The following is a 24,972-nucleotide window of genomic DNA, read 5'->3' as shown; positions in this document are numbered from 1 at the left end:
TCCGTTCCGACCCAACAATGTACACGAGCCCTGGCCGTACGTATGCGCGAGTAGGCGTTTGAGACCCCGCCCGTATGTACACATACGTGGCCGTATTTTCTTTCTTGCACCCTGGCCGCTGTACGTACGTGTACATGCTACGTGCGCGCCTCTCCTACGACACGTGTGCGCCTCTACTATGACACGTGCGCGCCTCTACATCGAACAGTATGTACATACACGTTCGCGACCAGAATGACAACTCTACGTATGCTTCGACCAGGTGGGTCGCGACTGTCAGGCACTTCCTTGCCTGCGAAGATGTAGCTGGTGGGTCTCAGCAGTCAGGGGGCGAATCGTTTTTTTTTGCCCGGAGCACTTCCTTGCGTGCGAAGATGTAGCTGGTGGGTCCCAGCGGTCAGGGGGAAACGTTTTTTCCGTGAAATACAGTGGCCCGTCTGGTGGGTCCCAGCTGTCAGGTGGAGGAATCATTATTTTTCGCGTAATAAGGAGGCACTTCCTTGCTGCGGCTGTGGACCCAGCTGTTAGCCTCTCCATGTACAGTCCATGTCCGATGGAAGTCGTTCCTTGACCATGTTGACCACGCCGCGCCGAGAGCACCAGGGCGGTGGACGAGGCGAGGCCTAGGAAGGGGATGACACAGAGGCAGGGAAGACTCGGCAGTTGTTTCCCACGTGGAGGGGAGTACGACTGTACGAGTGTTTACTGGTTCGTCTGCCGTCGCCGGAGAATAACAGCAGGTGTGGGTGAGTAGAGGGATGGCTAGGCCAGCGATGAGAGTACAGTCGGGCGGTGAGGCCTGCGCGGCAGCACAGACGGCCGCGAGGAAGAGGGAGCAGGCAGTCCCACCGGCGCTTGTTTGAGCGGCTGGAGCAGGAAGAGCAGAGATTGAAGAAGCACGATGGCCGTTGGATGGACATCCAACAGTCAGTGCTTGTGCGTCAACCTTTTTTTAGGAAAGCCTCAAATCTGTGGAAAACAGCATACAACCCATCTGCCATTATTTCTAATAATTTACAGCCCATTTGCTAATTCTTAAGGTTTTTTTGGAGTCCATATTCTTTTTGTTAGCATTACAGCCCATATTGTGGCAACGGTTAAAAAATTATACGAAATTTTGCATATTTTGGTGCGGTCCGAACTGTTTTTAATCCCGAAATTTTGACTCACATTCAAACTGATTTTAAAAATAAATGTATATCAATATAAAATCCAACAAATTCTCCACGCATAAAAATTAATGTAATTTAAAATCTTGAAATGAAAAAAAAGATATTTGAAACTAATTGTCGGTTTGGTGTGTTTTAAAAATGTACAGCCCATTTCTCATTACTGATGGGCCATTTTCTCGGCCAGCCGAATGAAAGCTCTCCTCGTCTTGAAAGATTTGCAGCCCAACAAGCCTGACAAAGCGACTTACTTGGCAAATCACAAAAAAACTGTGTTGTGGCCGTGGACCCAACTGTCAGCCTCTCCACATACAGTACTCTTCCGATGGAAGTCGTTCCTTGACCATGTTGACCACGCCGCGCGGAGAGCACCACGGCGGTGGACGACGGCGAGGCCTAGGAAGGGGACGACGCGGCAGTGGAAGCCCGCGTGGAGAGGACTACGAGGGTTCACTGGTTCGGCTGTGGTGGGAGGCTGCCGTCGCCGCAGGGCCTGGCCAGCGGTGGGAATAGTAGGGGGCGGTGAGGCCTCTGCGGCAGCACAGCCGGCCACGGGAGGCAAGAGCATGCGGCACGACCGGCGCTGCTTTGGGCGGCTGGAGCAAGAAGACCAGAGGTTGAAGAGGCACTACGGCCGTTGGATGGACATTGTACGAATCGTTCATATTGACTAAGTTGACAAAGCCCATCGTCCCCGTCAACTTAGTAGGCCAACAAGTCAGCCTCCCAGCAAGGTGGGTCCCAGCTAGCCGAGGGAGTATTCATTTTTTGTGCGTAATAAGGAGGCACTTCCGGTGGGTCCGAGCTGACAGCGGGGGGAACGTTTTTTCACGAAATATGGTGGCCCGTCCTGTGGGTCCCAGCAGTCAGGGGGAAACGATTTTATTCGCAAAATACTGGTGGCCCATCCGATGGGTCCCTGCTGTCAGGTGGAGGAATCATTATTTTCTGCGTAATGAGGCACTTCCTTGCTGCCGCCGTGGACCCAGCTGTCAGCCTCTCCACGTACAGTCCACGTCCGATGGAAGTCGTTCCTTCCACGTTGACCACTCCGCGCCGAGAGCACCAGGGCGGTGGACGACGACGAGGCCTAGGAAGGGGACGACGCGGAGCCGGTGAAGACGCGGCAGTGGATGCCCATGCGGAGAGGAGTATGAGGATTCACTCGTTCAGCTGCGGTGTGAGGCTGCCGTCGCCGCAGGGCCTGGCTAGCGGTGGGAATAGTAGGGGGCGGTGAGGCCTCCACGGCAGCACAGCCGGCCACGGGAGGCAGGAGCAGGCGGCACGACCGGCGCTGCTTTGGCGGCTGGAGCAAGAAGACCAGAGGTTGAAGAAGCACTACGGTCGTTGGATGGACACCGTATGGTCACTGCAGCTAGAATCGTTTATATTGACTAAGTTGACAAAGCCCTTGGTACGTCAACTTAGTAGGCCCACAGGTCAGCTTCCGAAACGGTGCGCCCCAGATGTCAGGGGGAGGAATCATTTTTTGGGCGGGTGAAGCTAGAATATCCGAGATTGAAGAAGAAGCACGGCATCCGTTGGATGGACATCCAACGACCACTGCTGCTAGAACCGTGTGTTGACTATAAGTTGACAAAGCCTTGCATACGGGTCAACTCTGTTTTTTAGGGGACGCGTCAACTTAGTAGGGCCAGAAGTGTGTGGCAGAGAACTTATAGCCCATTTGAGATTTGTAAGAATTTGTAGCCCATTTTTGAATTCTAATGGAATTTACTATAGCCCATTTACAGTTTGTTAAAAGTACAGTCCATTTCAACCAACCGTTCAAAACAGAATTCAATAAAATTTCCCACATTTTGATGGGATCCGAAATATTTTTATCCTGAAATTTCTAGTCAGATTAAATACAATTTCAATATAAATTTATATTACGTAAAAATCCAACGAAACATTGTGCTCGCAACAATTAATGAAATTAAAATTTTCAATATCCAAAAATAATATTTTATAAAGTAATCACATGTTTGGTGCATTTTTTTAGAGTTACTGCCCAGTTTTTATAATTACATCCCATTTATTATTTCTTAAAGCTCATTTTCTTGTTAAGCCTAGTGTATCCCTCCTAGAAAAGATTTGCAGCCCAGCGGGACGGAGAATAACAACTTGACCTTGCCTGGGTATTCCTAAAAAAAGTATAGCTGGGCTAGCCATTTTCAGCTTGAAAAAAATTAATATCTGGGCTAGATATCTGGCCTGGGCTAGACGGGCCACAGCCCGCCCAGTTAATACCTGCAGCGATGTTTTCGTTGTTGTTCATAGGAGAAAAATTAATATTTGGGCTAAACATGAAAAACTCTGCAGTGCTCACACCTCAAAAACACAAATACTACTCGAGTTGCTTGGTCCCAGCTGTCGGCCGCTTCTTGTGCAATTCTCTCGTTTATTGACTAGTACTACATAGGTTGACAATGGTGTGGGACCATGATGTCAGGAAACCAAGGGGAAGCAAAATAAATAACTCCAGCGAGCGCTTCCACCTCTGTCTGGTTGTCTCCCGTGGAAAACTTTTTCCTCCCTTTTTTTTGCTCGGGCAAGGACCAATGCATGCAGCACGTCCATGTGGTTATTAGGCAAGAAATAAAAGCGCTTTGCATGCTATGAATTACGATGGCCTGCATGGGTAGCTAATAAGGCATCCTCTTAACTACTGTGATTAAATGTTGTGTTTAGAAGAAAGAAATATTCTTCTTTTCCATCAATCTGCTTGCACCTAGGTCGTGATGCACCTTCTAATACGACTTATTCACCTAGACGGAGGGAGTATAGTTATATATATATAGTTACTATTCATCACACAGGGTGCAGAATAAGTTATTCTTCACCCGAGGTGATCTTACGATCATTTCATAATTAAATTACGTTTCGAATTCAAATAGTTACATTCCTATTGATTAATTACATAAAATTTGACATAAAAAAATAAAAATATAGGTCATAAGACAAGAAAATTTGCAGTTTATGTGTATTTTAGACTATGTTTTTATGTTTGTAATTTTACATAACATAAAATATTTTTTACGGCGATTATAAATTTTCTTACGGTCCCTTTTTACGTCGGAAATAAGACAAAACTTACGGAACGTAAAATTACGGTGCATTGATCGTAAAATAGAGGATGAAGAATAACTATTCCTCACTCAGGGTGACGAATAGCGCGACCCTATATATATATATATAATAATAATAATAAGGAGGTACTTGCGTACGTGAGGCTATGGACCTGGTGGGTCCCCACTGTCATCCTCTCCAAGTAAAGTCATCTCCTCGCTCGCGCGCGCTTTCCGCCCGAAACAGTCAGCACCGCCCGCCCTGCTTCCCGGTGTAGGCGATTGCTCCACCTTCAAACGACACAAGTGTCGTCCGCCCGTCCATCTGCCGCCCACATTAATGATACACAGTTGCCGAGGAGGCTACTCCGGTGCCACACGTCCATCCCTCCGCCCGCCCACCATTGCTATATAAACTGATGTGCCGGCCATAACCTCGGCCATCCGCATATGTTCCCTTTCTCCCGTCCACACCACTACTGCCCACCATGGCCTCCTCACGCTCCAGCGCTCTTCGGGACGGACGGACGGCGGACCACAAGGAAATGGCAGCCATTGCTGCCGACCGGCTAGCCGGCAGCCAGCCGAAGGACGACGACGTCCCAATGGAGAACATGGTAGTCGACGATCCGGCGCCAACCCCCTCCTCCATGCCATCCTCACCGGTGCATTGCACCATGACCATCGGCGAGGCCCGTGCCCAATATATGGACAGTGTGAGGCAGATGCGTCAGGAGCAGTTCCGGGAGGCGCAGGGCGACGCCGCCTACAACCACCATCTCCTCCAGCAGCATCTGCAGGCGGAGGAGCAGATCGCCGTGGAGCGGGCGGAGCAGGAGGCGCTGCTCGACTCGTACCGCTCCGCCCGCAAGGGCCACCTCGAGCACTGGCGGGACCGCATGTGGGTGGCGGAGGCTGCGGCTGCCTACAAAGAGGCTAGCAAAGAGGGTGATGAAGCGGGCGAGGCGCTGTTTGGCGAGACCGAGGACGAGGCAGAGGACAATGCCGGCTCCGACGAGTCCCCGCTCCACTGGCGTCGATGAGGCCCTGCTCCGCCGAGGCCCCGCGGCGCCAACAACGAGGCAGAGGACACTGCCGGCTCCGCCGAGGCCCCGCCTCGCCAACAATGAGGCAGAGGACATCGCCGGCTCAGCCGAGGCCCCACCCTGCCGGCAACACGGGGCAGGATTTCCACCGCTCCGCTGAGGCGCCGCCCGCCGGCAACGAGACAGAGGACATCGCCGGCTTCGCCGAGTCCCCGCCCCGCTGCCAACGAGGCCGCGCCACACAGAAAATGAGGAAGAGTAGAACACGGTAGGTCGCCGCCACTCGGGTCCAAGTAAGGCCACCGTTGCAACCCTCCTGTTGAAGCCAAGCTAGGCGGGTTGACCATTAACGGCCGGTTAGCTTCTTGGCGGCGACGTGGAGTCGGGGAGTTCTGTTGGAGAATAACGCTGCTTCTACTTAACTGCTGGTGTAGTTGGCTGACTAACACGTGGGCCCAACAGGCCACATGTTAGTTATGCAATTGCACCTGCAGTTAAGTCACTGAAGTTTCTGTTCGGCTCAGCGGGACACAGGTGGGTAGCTTCGGTTAATTAATTATACCTCTAGCGCACCCCTTTTTAGTTGAAGAATGTATGAAATGTAATGAAATCTGGCATGTTTATATGAAATCCGACCGTGTATGAATGAATTTATTTTGATTAGTTCGAATTCCTATATCACTGGCATTGGATGAACATGCAAAACAATATGTACTAGCATTATTCCCAGGGTGATCACCTCATTTGTAGCAGTTTCACATGTACTCCCTCCGGTCCTTTCTAGTCTGCATACAAGTTTTGTCTGCAGTCAAAGTATCTCTACTTTGACCAATCTTATACAAAAAAGTATGCACTTTCACAATGTGTGAAGTAAAAAGGAACAGAAGGAGTACAAAGAGTTTGAGTAGGTTTTTAGCGTTTCTGTACATTGCAATCAAACACACAGGTCTGGAAATTCATAGAGAACATTCAAAACAATCGATGATTATGCATCTCAGCGACTCACATGTCAGAGGCAATATTTACTTCACAACTAAAGAATAAAGAAAAAATTGATCGACGCTGCTGACAGCAAGGGCGTCCCATTCGAAAATATCAAACGCATGTCTTGCTAAAATCAATGAGCAAAATTTGACAAGGTTGTCTCATTCCAAAATATCAAATGCCTATGATTGTGGAATGGGCAGGGTTTGCCATCAGTTCAGACATTGACATGGCACCTCGTGCTAAATAAACCAGCTGTTCTTTTTGTGCAGTTCCACCAAAATCAACCAAATTCGCGCATAGCTTGTATAATTTCGCCCTTATATGTTGCAACGCCTTGAACTTATCGGCACCTCATTTCTTGTGGTGGAAATGAATGATTCGATGTATTCATGAACATTTTGTGCAGTTCCCATTGAAATCAAGCTGAGCACCCATGTTTGCACAAATACAAAAAAGTGATTAGTATAGAGCAAACTATACTATGAATTGACTGTTTCAACAGGCACATATATGGTCCATGTACAGCACACTTTTAGAAAAATGGAACTCACTAGAAAGAATCCTAGAACAACATTGTACTCGCGCATCACAGCAAAAAAATGGAGATTTTGTCAGTCCTTCTGAGCTGAAGTTAGTTTGGTCTTATGGGGAGTAATGTAACCATCCTTCAACTGCTCCTTCTGATGATAAGGTAGACATGGCTTCTTCATCCTGGCATAATCAGAACTAGTCACTTCACGTACTCCATATTCTTCTTCAGAGGAAGATGATCCTGTTGTGCAAAGACAAGAGGACTACTAAATGCTAGCATCACTATTTGCTCGAAAAAAAGGAAAGTAAATATTTAAAACAACACAGATGAAGCACTTCTCAAGGACAATACCACTTTTTCATGACAGTATCTAAACAGTAGCACAACACCAATCGAGATGACAAAGCTCAATCATATGGATGAAATTCGTGGGTGAGTACCAACCTTTGTCCGGAGGCTTATTGTGTAGAGCATACAGATGAAGCAATTCTCCGGAACCATCTATTGCAATCTACGGTGGTGGCCATGCTTACTATATACTCCTCGATTAGTTTAATGTTTCCAACATCTTCTTGTGCAGTTCCACTAAAATATATGGTATCTTCAAAGAAGATCCCTGTTTGCACAAGTAGAGATAATCTATTATATAATTAAAATGATAGAAAACCAAGGGTGATGATTTGGCACTGTAAAAGCTAAGATGTATCAACGGCGAAGATCTAAAACTGTTTTTTTTCTAGAAAAGATCTAAAACGGGTTGATATTAGGAAAGTGCACACGGACATGTACTATTGCACGTGTATTTTTTTACACCTGAAAAAAAACTGAAACGGACATATCCTATTGCACGTAACATTAGGCAAGTGTACACGGACATATACTATTGCACGTGGAAGACTCTGAAACGGATTGCTATTAGTCAAGGATACGGTCGTATACTATTGCAAAAGTCATCCGTACAGAATTCAAACTCAGCAACCTTTGACTAATATAAAGGTTGGGGCAGACACCTCAGAACACCCACGGAATAATAGATGCCAGAACACCCATTGAAGGGAGATCCACACAACAACATATCCACACAGATCGAAGGGGCGACATACGTCGGGATGCCCAGCACATCGAAGGACGGAAGAAGAAACGACAGACACATCAAGTTTGGGTAATATATATAGCTTAAATCTTGAGGTCTGTTTACATCTTTCCATCCCTGCATGTCTTTGCAACCTCCTTATGAACACCATGTTTTCCTGTCCATTAACCATTAGTTAGAACACTTCTTTCTAACCAAATTTCATTATTGCATTACCATATGAACCACTCCTTCTAAAATTGTTTTCAAGGCAACATCTCCATGGCGTACACGAAGTCGAGTGAGTTAACCACAAGAGGACAGGCATGGAATATTAAAGCCAAAGTAATGAGAATGTGGGACTCGATCAATCCTTCGACTGATGAACTTATAAGCATCGATATGATCTTGATGGATGAGCAGGTATTTTCTTCACATAATTAACAATGGGGATTGTTTTATTGTTAAAATTACTACTAAAGTTTTCTTTCATTGAATTTTGAAGGGCCATACAGTTCATGCTACTATTTGGAAGAATCTAATAGACACTTACAGAGCAAAGGTCAATGAGGGTTCTATATATGCTTTTAGCAATTTTAAAGTTGTAGATTCGACAAAATATCGACCAGTCAGCAATGAAATTAAAATTAATTTTTTATACAACACAAAATTAAAGGAGATGAAAGGTTCATCGGATAATTTTCCAGATTACTACTTTGAGTTTGCTAGCAAAGATACCCTACAAGAACGTCTAGAAAAAGACCAACAATGCTCAGGTATGTTGACAGTCATATTCTTACTTCCAAGTGGACAATTTAAATTTGATGTCATTTCTTGGTGGTTGTATTAATAAACTCAAATGAATAACTTTCTAATTTTTGAAGTCTTTAATCTTCCAATTTGCAGATGTCATTTGGTTACTTACCAAGGTTAAGCCAATAGAATCAAGGATAACAAAGAAGAAAACACCTGCAGATGTACGTCAGATTGAAATTCTAATGCCAGAGTAAGTGTATATCCATGTATCAACTTTTCACTAAAGGGTAAAGGCTGTTTTCTTCCACTTATATTATTATTACCATTAATTACTTTGGAATGAATTATTCAGGGGTGATAGAATCAGAGTATCATTATGGGGAAGATTAGCTCATCATTTAAGTGAGGATGTAATTGGCAATCAAATAATTATTATTGTTACCTCAACAATGGTGCAAAAATTCAATGGTAAGTTGAATCTGTTTACATGTCTTTTTCCATACCAAAATAATAAATCTAACTGATTTATTGTTCATTAAATAGGTTTGTGCCTAAAGTCAACTAGCGCCAGAAGATTATATACGAATCTAGATATACCCGAGACTTGGGAACTTCGTGGCAGGTATTAAGCACAATTTGTAGGTTCTGGTCATATAGAATTTCATAATATATCTTCATTTACTAACTTTTTTTATAGCCACTCCACCGAAGAAACTTTACCAAAAATGATGGAGATAGATAAAAGTACTCAAGGGGCACTAGAAGATCAAATGTTTTACAGAATGATAACCTTAAAAGAACTTACTGGAATTAGGCACGATAATCCAACAGATGAGGTAATGAATCAAAACTCTTCTAAGACATGATATTGTAGAAGCCTCCAATACCTACAGATGTATTTGACATATTTGTATGAGTGACCACATATTCTTTAAAGAGCTATATTTTCTTCATCAACTTTCAGGACTTTGTGTTCACAACAATAGCTACAATTGATCAGTTACAAGAAAATATTCAATGGTGGTACATGTCATGTGATGTTTGCAACAAAATTGCTACAAAAGAATCACATAATTATTATTGCAAGAATTGTGATACGTATCCAGAAGGTTTAACACCTAGGTAAGCATATTCTCTTGATTTGACCATCATTATGTACTATCACATTTGTGTTACACTAATGAAATGTGATTCTAGGTATCGTATTCGGCTTCAAATTAGTGATCGCACTACTACTACAAGTTGCACTTTATTTGATGAAGAGGCTGAAAGAATGCTCAATACATCAGTCTCATTCTTGTTGGATTCCTTAGATGGAAAATCTGAAGAAGTCCCAAGATTATACAAGAATTATGTGGACAAAGACTTATCTTTCGATTCAAACTCAACAATAAGAACCTCACTCTAGGCATGCAGAACTATGCAGTAAAGAAAATATTTGTGCCTGATGAGAAGCTTGAGAAGCGATACTTAGAGGATAAAGCTGAAGAGGTAATGGTCTATTAAACTATCAAATCTATTTAAACACCAATTATTATACTCTTTTATATGGAACTATTGAAGCAAGTATTTACAATTCTCGATCCATTGTGCTCAACAGGATTTGATGGATGATGAAGTGGACAACATGTTAAAACGAGAAACAAAGAAACCGAATGAGCCAGTCAAAAAGGTGATTGAATACTTCACTGTACAAGCTTTTCTTTACATAAATTCATCTCTTAATTCATCCATTTATGTGATTTTTGCAGGTACAAATCAGCAAGTGTGAACTTAGCAAAAACATATGTGAGTTGGTCCCTGTGAAAGAGGAGCCAGAAGATAAAAGCAATGGGAGTACAGTACATCAGAAGGAGCATCAACATCAAAAATCATCAACGAGTGTTGATGGTGGGAAAAGGAGGCGAAGATCTGTTGTATTATCAGACTCAGAAGATGAAGAAGTGGAAAACAGTATATCTGGAAAATTAGAAAAGGCAGCGCCCAAAAGCACCAGAAGTGTTCATGCAAAAAACAAGAAGACAAAAGTTGAACATGAAGGCTCCACAAGGATGACACGAAGTTTGACCAAGAAGACTAATAGCATCAAGACGATGTAATCGTCAACTCAAAGATCAAGTACACCAAACAAGACCCAAGAGAGGAAGGACCTTTTCCAGAAATTTTTTGGGACAGTACTTTATCCTATATTTATTATTTTAATGTATCCGAGGACTGAAATATTTAGTGTGTTTTTATATATGATCAATATGTATGAAAAATATGACATTTTGTTTTCAAACAATTCAAGTATTGTATACTATTCAAAAGAGAGAATGACCAGTACATTCCTTTGATCTTAATCAATTTAGCATGGCATTTGTGTGGTTGGTCAAAGCTCTAATGTGCCTGCAACATTTGCTAGAACTACAATGTACTAGCATGGCCTAGAATATATGAGAACAAAAATGCTCAACTGTATTTGAAAAGATTGAGGCCTCTTTTGGTTCATAGGATAGGATTATCGTAGGAATAGGAATTTTGTAGGAAATGAGATGACATGTATCTCAAATCCTATGAGTAGGAATAGGAAACGAGATGTCATTTGGTTGACACCAAAGAAAATTTTCCATTGAGTCTAGGCTCATTTTTATTTTCCTATAAAATGTGGAGGATAGGAACCAATCCTATGTAGGAATAAGAATCCATTCTTATGAACCAAAGGGCTCTAAAGGAAAAAATCCTATAAGAAATCCTATCCTCTAGAATTCCTATGAAATTCCTCCAAACCCTGGAATACTATGAAAAAAGTAATCAAAATCATCGACTCTGAATTGTTCCATATGAAGCCACAATGAAATTTAAAACGACAGAAAGATGGATTGAGCTTTTATCCGGGGCGTATATTTACATCACGAACAAGCATATGGATGGGGACTCACAGACTTGGCCTCTTTTGGTTCATAGGATAGGATTATCATAGGAATAGAAATCTTGTAGGAAATGAGATGACATGTATCTCAAATCCTATGAGTAGGAATAGGAAACAAGATGTCATTTGGTTGACATCAAAGGAATTTTTCCATTGAGTCTAGGCTCTTTTTTATTTTCCTATGAAATGTGGAGGATAGGAACCAATCCTATGGAGGAATAGGAATCCATTCCTATGAACCAAAAGGCTCTAAAGGAAAAAATCGTATAAGAATCCTATCCTCTAGAATTCCTATGAAATTCCTCTAAACCAAAGGAGGCCGCTTATTTTTTTCTCACTAACCCTCAAAAGATCCGACCAAAATTATTTTGCAGACAAAATGTATTTGGGCCAGACGCATACCTAGCTGAACTAGGTACTGACTAGGCAAGATAGTTGAAGGCCAAACCTGCGCTGCTACTTGCGGCACTGATGCACACAGGTTCCGCTCCTTAGTGCCTGCTGCGCGGCGCTGCTCCACGCAGGTTACTAGCTACTTGGTTCACCTCGCGAAAGGCGAAAGCTCGCTTGTGCCGGCGTTTCCGTGCGGCGGCCGCGCCACCGCATGCCCTCCTTGGCGCAAGAGCGGATCCAGTGAGAATCTTAGCCCAGCAGGTCAACGGAAGCTAATCGTAAGCAATTTGCTCATCCAAAGAATATCTTTTTAAAAGGAACTGTGCGGAAGAGGAATAGTCCATTGATACGAAGTGTGAGAAGATAATAAGCGGCGTAGCAGGAATTTTATTTTATTTTATTTGGACAGCACTGCAGCAGGAGAGTTGAAGTGCGAATAAAATACAGTACATTTTTAGGGGAGCTAGACAGCTTTCTGACAGCCAAGCACCAGCCCAAATTAGCTCATTAATCAGAAGTTGCTGGTGTAGGACTAACTATTAGTCGTTGCTCAAAAAAAGCTACTATTTATTCAAGCTAAATTTCCTTTAAAGACAATCCGTATTGTACTATCCGATGTTGCTCAAAAAAAGCTACTATTTATTCAAGCTAAATTTCCTTTAAAGACAATCCGTATTGTACTATCCGATGTTGCTCAAAAAAAGCTACTATTTATTCAAGCTAAATTTCCTTAAAAGACAATCCGTATTGTACTGTCCGATTTTGACTCACTACATGATTCCTAATCCTACACGTCTAGGAAAACATCTAACCATATCATTATATAAAGTGCATCATATCACGTCCTACTAGCACAACAAGCCTCATCGCCGACTGATTCGTCTTCTCAAATTCGAAGCAACTCGACGACTAAGCAGGCAAAGGTTCCAGGGTATTATATATTTTCTCTCTTTAATCTGTGCATTATTTTAGCTTCCTTATCAGCCAACATATTCTCACAAAAACTTTCTCCTCAGGTGATCTACATTAGTCAAATTGCTAGATCATAGTCTCAGAAAACAAACAAGAGGTATGGTCACATACACTCATCCCTCTGCTTATAACACATAAACATCATTCAACCATAATTTTACAAGACATACATTCATAAATGACCCATGATGCACTTTCTCAATAGCTACTTTTTCATGATGTCGGGAAGATCAAACACACGAGACGGCCGACAAATTGAAGGTATGGCAACAACTCCAGCAACTTGCATCCAATATACGCCGGCGACACCCAAACGATCACAGGCACAAAGAAACGTCCAACGAACTAAAGACACAACATCAGCACCATCAGCCTCAGGTAATATCCCGATGCAATTCTTCATGTGTGTGCCTGCATTTTGATCTCAGCTCAACATTGCGTCAAAACTCTTCTCATACTGAACTATAAAGCTCTTTTTTTCATGCATCCTAACACTACCATGATAATAATGTGAAAGCTACAAAAAGAGCAACATGGTTGAACAATTATTGATTTTTAGTTCCCTACCAGATAAACAACATTAATCTCCAGATGTACTGTATGTGACAACGTCCATTAGTAGTCATCACCAAATGCACTTGCATGCCTGCAAAAGCAAAACACTATTAAGTACTCTCTCTATAGAGATATAAGAGTGTTTAGATCACTACTTTAGTAATCTAAACGCTCTTATATTTCTTTACGGAGGGATTACAAAATAAATCATATTACATGATACTATGTTAAGGAAACTATACGCACTGACGAAATCACATTTGCAGATATGAGAGTCCAACATACGTTAGACCCAGCAGCTCACCAGACAAAAAGAAAGAAAGAACAACCTCTAAACTCAAGGAGTACAAAGCGGACAAGGACTGCAGAGGGAAGAAGAAATGCGTACACAGAGGCTCCTAAATGATTGAGAAAGGCTAATGCTGAAGAAGATAGGGAATTGAAGCGCGCCAAAAGCGAAACCAACAAAAACAACACTAGAGTCAATGTTGGAGACAACAACAGAACCAGAACCTCGACAAGTGCTAATAGCAAGCCATGGAACTTCGGAAGGCCAACATACAAATGCCAATATTGCAAAGCATTGCTATGGTGTGAAGAAAGATTAAATTCAAACAAAGGAACTACGGCACCCTCTTTTGGAATATGCTGCAAAAAAGGGAAAATCGATCTGCCGCCACTAAGAGAACCTCCACCATACCTTAGAAACCTCTTAAGAAGTGAAGGGCAGGATTCGGTAAACTTCAAAGAAAATATAAGGTCATACAACTCAATGTTTTCATTCACATCGATGGGAGGAGCTGTGGACAAGGAAATAAACACTCGCAAAGGACCTTATGTTTTTCGTTTGCATGGACAAAACTACCACCATATCGGAACTCTTTTGCCTCAAGGTACAGACAAACCTCGGTTTGCACAGCTATACATCTATAATACCGAAAATGAGGTGGAAAACAGGATAAGTGCGTCAAGATGCAATGATAAAAAATCAACAGTGGACCCCAACATCGTCAAAGAACTGAAAATAATGCTCGACGACAACAACATCCTCGCAAAAACCTTCAGAATGGCAAGAGATAGATTCCAAGAAGGAGACTACCATGATTACACACTTCGGATACTAGGCAAAAGGAACGGAACACACAACCTTCCATCCGCATCTGAAGTTGCAGCATTGGTAGTAAGAGATCCAACCGGAGAGAGTGAAGGACGTGACATTGTTGTTGAGTACAAAAATATGGAGCCGCAAAGGATATCAGAGATCCACCCTAAATTCATGTCCATGCAATATCCGTTGTTGTTCCCATATGGAGAAGATGGTTTTAAACTTGAGATACCCTGCAAGAAAACAAAAGGAGGTACAAACAGCAGGAAATACGTAACGTTGTTGGACTACTATGCATTCTACCTACAGCAACGTCCTGATCAAGGAATGTTACTACTCAAGTCCGGGCATTTGTCACTGCAATTTTGGGTGGATGTATACACATGTATTGAGCAAAATAGACTAAACTGGATCCGACACAATCAAGGAAAGCTACAAACTGAACTTTACAGTGGATTGCAGGATGCGATTGAGCGAGGGGACACAAGAACAGAGCAAGTTGGAAAGAGGATAATTGTGCTTTCATCTTTTACAGGTGGTAGAAGAAACAAGGCACAATATTTGCAAGATGACTTTGCAATATGCCGTTGGGCTGGATACCCAGACCTATTTATAACATTCACATGCAATGCAAAGTGGCCTGAGATCCAATACATGCTAGATAAAGCGGGAGGTGGCCAAAAGCCAGCCGATCGGCCAGACATTGTGGACAGAGTATTTATGATCAAACTAAAGGAGCTAATGAGAGACATAAAAGAAAAGAAATACTTTGCAGAAACAGTTGCAAGTAAGTCCAATTGACTATCAATCTTTACTCTTTCTTGCATCATCTTATAGTCCGTCAGACTGTTGCTCTTTAGAAACATGCATCATCTTATACTCCGTCAGATTCTAGCTCTTTAGTAACATGCATTCCAATTTAAGCTAAATCTGACAAACTATTAATCAACTGCAGTCATCTACACAATAGAATTCCAGAAGAGAGGACTCCTGCATGCGCACATACTAATATTTTTGAAGGACAAAGACAAGTACCCGGAACCATCGCAAATCGACAAAATAATAAGCGCTGAGATCCCAAACAAGGATGAGGATCCAGAGGCATTTGAAGCTGTTGAGAACTTCATGATGCATGGTCCGTGCGGAGAGGCTAAGAAAAACTCACCATGCATGGTGGACCATAGATGCACCAAGCATTTCCCAAAAAGATACAATGTCAGCACTACCATTGACAAGGACAGATTTCCAGTATATAAAAGGAGGGATGATGGAAGGCAGATCAAAAAGGGAGGGGTGATGCTCAACAACAGATTTGTCGTGCCATACAACCGGAACCTTCTGGTCAAGTATCAAGCTCACATAAATGTTGAGTGGTGCAATAGGTCCAGATCAATCAAGTACCTATTTAAGTATATCCATAAAGATGACGACCATGTTACAGCCTTGCTCAAGGAAAGTTGCACGGCAAACGAAACTGACGAGATCAAGAAATACCTAGAGATGAGATACATATCAACATTAGAAGCATGCTGGAGGATATTTCAGTTTGATCTTCAGTATCGCGATCCAGCAGTTGAGAGGCTACCTTTCCATCTTGAAAATGAGCAACAAGTCGTTTTTCCAGACTCCACTGATCTTGAAAAGATAGTAACAAGGGACGGATCTAAAATCACCAAGTTCACTCAGTGGATGGAGGCAAATAAAATATATGATCTAGGAAAAGGATTGACTTACGCAGAATTCCCTACAAAGTTTGTATGGAAAAGCGAAACAAAATGTTGGCAGAAGCGAAAAAAGGACTACGCAATTGGAAGAATCTACTATGCACATCCCGCAAGTGGCGAGAGATATCATACGAGGATGCTTCTAAACACCAAGAAAGGATGCACATCATTTGAGGACATTAGGACCGTTGATGGAGTCATTCACCCAACATACAAATCAGCATGCCAAGCCCTCGGATTTCTCGATGATGACACCGAGTGGATTGACTGTATCAATGAAGCATCAAGTTGGGCTTCCGGAACACAACTGCGTCAGTTATTCACCACCATATTGTCCCATTGCGAAGTCACAAACCCAAAGGTATTGTGGGATTCAACATGGGAGGCGTTGTGTGAAGATATGCAATACAAAAGAAGGACTATTCTAAACTTTCCAACACTTTGGCTTACAAACACACAGAAGAAAGCGTATGGTCTGATTGAGATAAAAAAACTGATGAGGCAAGTAGGAAAGTCACTAAAGGACTATCCAGACATAGAACTACCAAATGCCGCAGAGCTAGAAGAACTTGGGAACAGACTAATAAACGAAGAGGTCAACTACGACATGGACAAACTCAAGGATGAGCACAAAATCATACTAAACAATCTTAACCAAGACCAGAAAAAGGCCTATGATGCAATAATGGAGTCAGTCGACAAAGGCCTAGGAAAGCAAATATTTGTCGAAGGCTACGGTGGCACAGGAAAAACCTATCTATGGAAAGCAATAACGACAAAGCTAAGATCAGAGGGGAAGGTAGTGCTTGCGGTAGCATCATGTGGCATTGCAGCGTTGCTTCTCCAAGGTGGAAGAACAGCACACTCAAGGTTCCGTATTCCACTTAATATCACTGAAGAATCAACGTGTGAAATAAAACAAGGCTCGCATTTGGCTGAACTGCTAAAGAGGACCTCACTTAAATTGTGGGACGAGGCTCCTATGGCAAACAAACACTGCTTCGAGGCACTAGACAAAAGCCTGAGAGATATTCTAAGGTTCACTAATGAAAACAGCGATGAAAAGCCATTTGGTGGAATGACAGTTATACTAGGAGGCGACTTCAGACAAATCCTGCCAGTTATAAGCAAAGGAAGGAGAGAGCAGATAGTAAATGCTTCAATCAAAAGGTCATATCTGTGGAAACACTTTGAAATATTTGAGTTAACACAAAACATGCGGCTGAAGTGTTTGTCAGATGATCCAATACAAAAGCAAAAGGTCGCTGAATTTGCAGAGTGGATACTACAGATTGGCGATGGCAAAACAACATCAGATGAAGGAGAGGATTGGATAAAAATACCAAAAGACCTACTGCTAGAGAAAGGAGAAAATCGTAAAGAACAAATCGTCAAAAGCATATACCCAAATTTGCTGCAAAAATACCGTGAGCGGGATTACCTAGAAGAAAGAGCAATACTATGTCCAAGAAATGATACAGTCAAGGAGATAAATGACCACATAATGAGCCAAATACAAGGTGAAGAGGTGACATACCTAAGCCTGGACACAGTGTGCAAGGCAACGACAAATACCAACATCATGATGAACATGCAGCCTACTGAGCTCCTCAACACCTTAACGTCCCCAGGAATACCAGACCATAAGTTAAAACTGAAGGTAGGTTTATCGGTCATGCTCCTACGCAACATCAACCAAGCAGTAGGCTTATGCAACGGTACAAGAATGACAATTACACAACTTGGAAACAAATACATCGAGACACAAATAATCACAGGAACACATGTCGGCGATAAGGTATACATACCTCGAATCATCATGTCACCAAGCGACTCAAAATGGCCATTCGTGCTGAAAAGAAGGCAATATCCATTATCAGTGTGCTTCGCAATGACAATAAACAAGAGCCAAGGTCAGTCCTTAAACAAGGTAGGCATATATTTGCCTAAGCAAGTGTTCTGCCATGGACAACTATATGTGGTGTTACAGTATATGTGGATTTCACTAGCTCTTTCCATCAGTTCAGACTTTTGGTTGCGTTGGCTAGTGCATGAAGCTTAACATGGTATCGGAGCTAAGGTCTTGTGTTCAAGTCCTGGTTTGCGCAATTTATCTAAAAATTGCCGTTGCCCCCCTTTGTGTCCATGTATTGGCCTCTTGAGTCATACATGAGTTTCGCGCGCCGTCGCTCTCTTCCGGTTGCACGTGTTGACTTGTCTTCCCCGTCACACGTGAGAGGGGGTGTTACAGTATATGTGGATTTCACTAGCTCTTTCCATCAGTTCGGACTTTTGGTTGCGTTGGCTAGTGCATGAAGCTTAACATGTGGCACTATCAAGAGTGACAAACAAGGAAGGATTGAAGGTGCTGATCGATGACGAAGAGTGTCCAACCGAAGATGTCGCAAAGAATATTGTTTACAAAGAGATTTTTTAATTGATAGTGCAGTTCCTCAAGTCATTAGACAATTCATGTATAATTACATAGAGTCACAGACAACCTTACCATACATTTTGAACAACACATTTACTTGGTTGGCTTGTTAAATTTTTAAATAATTATTAATCCATAGATATATATGTTTGATCTTTCTGTAAAATATTAAATTTAAAATTAGTTATTTATCCTTGAATATTTTTAACACAAAAAATATCGCAGCAGATGAAACAATGAAATCACTAATGGATTCCACCTACAATAAGCTTTTCGCAATCTCCCACATTATAGCCACGACCCACAACTAAAATATATTCACGGTTAATCTCAAAATCCAAATCTTTTAAAAAACGTTCTATAGAAAGTTCACAAATTAATTCCCCTAAATAGCCATTACTAATCTCTCACAATCTAACACTCACATCTCTCTCACAAATAGTTTCCGATTCCCCAAATCTCGTCAATTTGTCTCTCTAAAAACATAGGCATTAGCCTCCTCGAGTGAATAAATGTATGCGTACATATGGATCTTTAATCTTTCAATAAAATATATAAATTTCTGTTCATCAGTTCTGTATCCGTGAACTAACTCTATCATGTTTGTACACATAAGTTCTTTCTACATTAATATTTATATAAACTTAGAAGTAATTTCTGAGAGCAAAAAATACAGATCGTACCTTTTTCATTTGGCAATGGATATCAACTCTACTGAATATAACATCATCTCTCTCATACCACATACTTCCAGAAGATCACGATACCAACTCTAATCCCTCTAATGAATAGTCCCCAATTCTATTTTGTAGCAGATCCAAGAAAAAGTTCCTGCAGCAAGGAGATTTAAATATCTTCTTTACTAAATCTTGAGCGTGGTTGTGGCATGGAGAGTTTACCCAACAATTTCTAATCTGGGATGACATTGACCTCATGTGAGATGCACAAAAATTAGGGATTTTACCTGTGAAGGGCTGAAGGCTCCCTCAAATCCATTCGGAAAAAGAGATCGGGAGAGACGCTGCGGCATACATCTTCCATCCGCTGAAGCTATGGTTGGCGGTGGTACGCAGCCGAGCCAGCGACGAGCGCATGCGATGGTGCTGCCACTGAAAAGCAGGGGAGAAGAGCTGTGCTAGAGCCTTCTTGACGATATTTTGGTCCAGTCTTTTTCTAGACGATATTTTGGTCCAGTCAAGAATAGAGTATGAATGAAATCAACTTCACATATAGCCGTACAGTTCCATATAAAAGAATACTTCGAAGTGTTATGACCGGTTTACAATACAACCGGAGGAGGCCCGCTGGGCAGTAGATTAAGGGCTTGGCCCACAAATTATCTTAGGCTAGTCGTTTTCAGGTTATAAATATTAGATTGTAAGATACCTTTTGGAATTAAGCAATAAAGATAGTTCTATCCTATTGCCCGGCTCCAGAGGAGCCGAAAACCCTAGCCGCACCTTGCCCTAGCCGCGCCGCCTTTTTCTTCCTCGCGACGGCGCCCACGCGCCGGAGCCGCCGCCCTCGCCCCCAACCCTCGTTGTTCTGCCCGTATAACCTACGAAGTAGAGCCGGTAGGAACCCTAGTCCTACCAATTTGGTATCAGGTAACCGGGTTTCGACCTTGTCTCCGCCAATTCCACCGCCACCACCACCGCTGCCCGCCAACTCCTCCACCACCATCGCCTCTGCGCCGGGCGTCACGGCCTCGCTCTCGGCAGGCACCACGGCGTCGCTCTCAGCGCCAGCCCTAACGGCACCCGGCACCACGCCGGGCCAAGGGCAGCCACCGGCCCCCGTCCAACACTCGTCGCCGCCATCACCTCCCCCGCAGCCACAACAGTTCACGCCGGAGGCCATGGCGGGCGTCCTCAACGACCTCGTCATCGCGGTTCAAGGGATCTGCCTCTACCTGGCAGGTCCGTACGGGCCGCCCCCACCACTCCATCCAGCCATGGCCGCGGGTCAGCAGGCGCTTCCGTGGTACTCGGCACCGGGGGCCATCACCGGAGGCTACCCGGCGCTTCCCGTCCCAGCGGCCGCACCGCCGCCTTGGCCGCAGTGGCCGCCGCAGATCGCGCCGGCAGCCCCGCCACTCGTCGCCACCACGGGGCCGCAGTGGCCCACCTGGACCGCGCCGGCCGCGCCGTCCTCCGTCGCGCCCTACCTTCCAGCGGCCTCGGAGCAGGGTCCTCCACCGGCCCCGCCCAGCCCTAACCTGGGCAGGTCTTCGCCGAGCGGGCTCTCAATACAGGAGGTCCGCTTTCCGCCGTCCCCATCGCCACTCCCCGGCTGGCTCAACGGGTAGCCATCGGCCTACCCGGAGGCCCGTCCACCGTCTGGTTTTCCGCTGCAGCCCGCAGTGTCGGGCGCCGCTGGGAACTACGCCGGGCCTTCCACCATGGCCTGTGCGCCATCATCCGCCCTCCGCACCGCCGAGGCAGTGGGCCAGGGCGCGCCACACCAGCAGCCGCCCCGGTTCGCCAAGATCGACTTCGCCACGTACGACGGCTCCGACGACCCGCTTAACTGGCTCAACCAGTGTGACCAGTTCTTTCGCGGCCAGCGCACGCTCGCGTCGGAACGGACCTGGCTGGCATCCTACCATCTCCGTGGGGCCACGCAGACATGGTACTACGCCCTCGAACAGGACAAGGGCGGCATGCCCCCGTGGGATCGTTTCCGAGAGCTGTGCCTTCTTCGTTTTGGGCCACCGGTACGCGGGAGCCTCTTGGCCGAGTTGGGCCGTCTGCCGTTCACCTCCACGGTGCAAGACTTCGCCGATCGCTTCCAGGCCCTGGCGTGCCACGCACCTGGTGTGATGGCCTTACAGCGGGCGGAACTTTTCATCGGCGGTCTCCCCGACCACATCCGCGTGGACGTCGAGATGAAGGGGCCCCAAGACCTTCAGACGTCCATGTACTATGCCCGGGCGTTCGAGCAGTGCGCCCAGGCCGTGACGCGTCCATCTGCGCCACGTGGGGGCCGACAGCTTCCCCGGCCATCTCCGGCGGCACCGACGGCCCCTACAGCCGTTCCGGCAGCCGCCCCGGCCATTCAGGCCCCTCACCCAGGCGGAACAGTTGGAACGCCGGCGACTGGGCTTGTGCTTCAACTGTGATGCGCCCTATGCACCAGGTCATGTCTGTCCCCGCCTCTTCTACTTGGAGACGACAGACGAGTCTGAGGAGGAGCCACTGGAGGATGGCCTCGGCGCCCCAGCCCTTGCGGAGCCCGCAGCGGCACCGGCGCCCGCCCCGGCCACCGCCCTTGTGGTGTCCCTACACGCGCTGGCCGGCATCCGTGATGAACGGACGATGCTCTTACCAGTCATGATCCAGGGTGAGCGCCTGGTGGCCCTAGTGGACACAGGGTCCACACATAACTTCCTGCCGGAGACCACCATGCGGCACCTGGCATTACAGCCAACCGGTGGTGAACAGTTGCGAGTCACCGTCGCTAATGGTGACCATCTTCGCTGCCACGGGCTCGCCCGCGACGTGCCCATCACTATTGGCGATGAGAAATTCTCCATCACCTGTGCCGGCATCGACTTGGGCTGCTTCGACTTCATCCTCGGCGTCGACTTCTTGCGCCCTCTTGGTCCTATTCTTTGGGATTTTGACGCGCTGACGATGACCTTCTGGCGGTTAGGACACCGCATTCGGTGGGCCGGCATTGGGGGTGCCGCACCCACCCCTCCACTCCAGCTCACCGCGACCACGGCCACGGCCGAGCACCCACTATTGGAGAGCCTCCTACAGCAGCACGGCGACATCTTCACCGAGCCACAGGGGCTGCCGCCCGCCCGCGCGTACGATCACTGTATACATCTTCTGCCAGGCTCTGCACCGGTGGCGGTACGGCCTTACCGCTATCCGCAGTTGCAGAAGGATGAGTTGGAGCGGCAGTGTGCACTCATGCTCGCGGCGGGCATCATCCGGCTATCCACTTCGCCGTTTACCGCACCGGTGCTTCTCGTCCGCAAGTCAGACGGCACATGGCGTTTCTGCATCGACTACTATGCCCTTAATGCTGCCACACTCAAGGATAAGTTCCCTATTCCGGTGGTTGACGAGCTCTTCCATGAGCTCCACGGGGCGCGCTTCTTCACCAAACTCGACCTCCGGTCGGGGTACCACCAGGTGCGCATGCACCCTGATGACATCGCCAAGACGGCGTTTCGGACTCATCACGGCCACTTCGAGTTCTTAGTGATGCCCTTTGGCCTCACCAACGCCCCGGAAAATTTCCAGGCTTTGATGAACGACATCCTCCGACCCTACTTACGCCGGTTTGTGCTCGTTTTCTTTGATGATATTCTGATCTATAGTGCATCTTGGGCAGAGCACCTACAGCACGTCGCCATCGTCTTCAACGAGCTTCGGGCGCACCATCTCCATCTTAAGCGCTCGAAGTGCTCGTTCGGGACGCCTTCGGTGGCCTACTTGGGCCACGTCATCTCGGCCGACGGGGTCGCTATGGACGCCGACAAGGTGGCCGCCGTCGCTACCTGGCCGACGCCCCAGTCTCCGCGGGCTCTTCGCGGGTTTCTCGGCCTTGCGGGCTACTACCGGAAGTTCATCCGGGAGTTTGGTGTCATCGCTTCTCCACTCACGCGGTTGTTGCGCCGCGACGCGTTCGCCTGGGGTGCGCAGGCGACGACAGCCTTCGAGGCCCTCAAGGGGGCCCTCATGATGGGGCCCGTTCTTCAGATGCCGGACTTCGACCGGCCGTTCGTTGTGGACTGTGACGCCTCAGGTGTGGGGTTCGGCGCTGTGCTTCATCAGGGCGACGGGCCTCTTGCTTTCTTCAGCCGGCCCTTCGCCCCGCGCCATCTCAAGCTCGCGGCGTACGAGCGGGAGCTCATTGGCTTGGTGCAGGCGGTGCGCCATTGGCGGACCTATCTGTGGGGCCGGTCTTTTCAGATTCGCACGGACCACTACAGCCTCAAGTTCTTGCTGGATCAAAGGCTCTCCACCGTGCCCCAGCATCAGTGGATTAGCAAGCTCTTCGGCTTCGATTTCTCCGTCGAGTATCGCCCGGGTCGTCTTAACACCGTGGCCGATGCCTTATCCCGCCGCGATGCCGACCTCGACTCCGTCCCCGGCGACTCCGAGGGGCAGGCACTCTGCATCCGCTCAGGGACGACTTTCGGCCTCTTCGACGATATTCGCTGGGCCACCGCGACCGCCGCCGATGCGGTTCTCCTACAGCAGCAGCTGGCGGCCGGTGACCTGGAGGAGCCATGGCGCCTCTCCGACGGCTTGCTGGTCCATGGGCGCTGTGTCTTCGTTCCCGCCCATGATGATCTCCGTCACTAGGTCTTGCTGCTATCCCACTCGGCTGGCCATGAGGGTGTGCAGAAAACCCTCCATCTTCTCCGTGCCGACTTCTACATTCCTGGTGATCGTGCCCTCGTTCGCGATTGGGTGCGCTCTTGTGCGACGTGTCAACGCAACAAGACGGAGACGCTACGGCCAGCTAGTCTTCTTCAACCCCTGGATGTGCCTTCTCAGGTTTGGGCCAATATCTCCATGGACTTCATCGAGGGGCTTCCCAAGGTGGGAGGCAAGTCGGTCATTCTCACGGTGGTCGACCGCTTTTCTAAATATGCTCACTTCATCGCGCTGGGGCATCCTTACACCGCCGCGTCCGTGGCTCGTGCCTTCTTCGACGGTATTGTCCGTCTGCACGGATTTCCTGCTTCGATCGTCAGTGATCGCGACACGGTGTTCACAGGCCATGTCTGGCGCGATCTCTTCAGGATGGCGGGCGTTAAGCTCCGCTTCAGCACGGCCTTCCACCCCCAGATGGACGGCCAATCAGAGGTGGTTAACATGGTGATCGCCATGTATTTACGTTGTGTTACAGGTGATCGGCCTCGTGCTTGGGTGGATTGGCTCGCATGGGCGGAGTACTGCTACAACACCTCCTACCACTCTGCCCTGCGTGCGACACCATTTGAGGTGGTCTACGGGCGGCCACCTCCGCCGATCTTGCCGGTGGACCCGGCTACGGCGAGGACGGAGGCCGTGGGCGACCTTATTCGCACCCATGACGAGATGCTTGCGGAGGTCCGTCAACGTCTCCTTCAGGCTCAGCAGCTGGCACAACATTACTACAAGAACCACCATCGCAAGGCGGAGTTCGCGGTGGGTGATTGGGTGTGGCTGCGTCTTCTTCACCACTCTACGCAGTCACTCGACCCGCGTGCGAAGCGCAAGCTCGGGCCTTGCTATGCG

The 24,972-nt window shown here is 46.5% G+C and overlaps 3 protein-coding genes and 1 long non-coding RNA gene across 5 annotated transcripts; 3 read left to right on the top strand and 1 right to left on the bottom strand.

The window, feature by feature from the left end:
- Positions 1 to 12,702: 12,702 nt before the first annotated feature.
- On the bottom strand, positions 12,703 to 19,923 carry LOC147985514 (uncharacterized). Of its 2 annotated transcripts, XR_015616732.1 has the most exons (6): positions 19,692 to 19,923; positions 19,411 to 19,558; positions 18,102 to 18,145; positions 17,831 to 17,974; positions 13,477 to 13,555; positions 12,703 to 13,320 (listed from the first exon to the last, which is right to left on the bottom strand). It is a non-coding gene; the product is annotated as an uncharacterized LOC147985514 (long non-coding RNA). The 2 variants fall into 2 exon arrangements; XR_015616731.1 differs by having other exon boundaries at positions 12,703 to 13,555.
- LOC147985516 (uncharacterized) lies at positions 14,063 to 16,225 on the top strand. Its single transcript, XM_087544117.1, has one exon. The coding sequence runs from the start codon at positions 14,237 to 14,239 to the stop codon at positions 15,368 to 15,370; it is 1,134 nt and encodes a 377-aa protein (XP_087400243.1). The 5' UTR covers positions 14,063 to 14,236; the 3' UTR covers positions 15,371 to 16,225.
- On the top strand, positions 16,253 to 17,825 carry LOC147985515 (uncharacterized). Its single transcript, XM_087545667.1, has 2 exons — positions 16,253 to 17,683; positions 17,814 to 17,825. The coding sequence occupies exons 1-2, from the start codon at positions 16,259 to 16,261 to the stop codon at positions 17,823 to 17,825; spliced, it is 1,437 nt and encodes a 478-aa protein (XP_087401793.1). The 5' UTR covers positions 16,253 to 16,258.
- Positions 19,924 to 19,934: 11 nt separating the features above from the next.
- Positions 19,935 to 21,035, top strand: LOC147985513 (uncharacterized). The gene is made up of 2 exons (XM_087541612.1): positions 19,935 to 19,962; positions 20,335 to 21,035. Exons 1-2 carry the CDS (start codon positions 19,935 to 19,937, stop codon positions 21,033 to 21,035), a joined length of 729 nt encoding a protein of 242 aa, XP_087397738.1.
- The last annotated feature ends 3,937 nt before the right edge of the window (positions 21,036 to 24,972 follow it).

This window comes from Triticum urartu, chromosome 2A, assembly GCF_056163025.1.
Source record: "Triticum urartu cultivar PI428250 chromosome 2A, HENAU_Tu73, whole genome shotgun sequence".
In the NCBI taxonomy this organism is placed as follows: Eukaryota; Viridiplantae; Streptophyta; class Magnoliopsida; order Poales; family Poaceae; genus Triticum; species Triticum urartu.
This window is presented reverse-complemented; position numbering and strand designations above follow the sequence as displayed.

Excerpts from the sequence above, each read along its gene's own strand:
- LOC147985516 (XM_087544117.1), top strand. The coding sequence starts at position 14,237 with ATGTTTTCATTCACATCGATGGGAGGAGCTGTGGACAAGGAAATAAAC.
- LOC147985515 (XM_087545667.1), top strand. The coding sequence starts at position 16,259 with ATGGAGGCAAATAAAATATATGATCTAGGAAAAGGATTGACTTACGCA.
- LOC147985513 (XM_087541612.1), top strand. The coding sequence starts at position 19,935 with ATGAATGAAATCAACTTCACATATAGCC. Across the intron at positions 19,963-20,334 it reads AATCAACTTCACATATAGCC|GTAACCGGGTTTCGACCTTG; the intron begins GTACAGTTCCAT and ends ATTTGGTATCAG.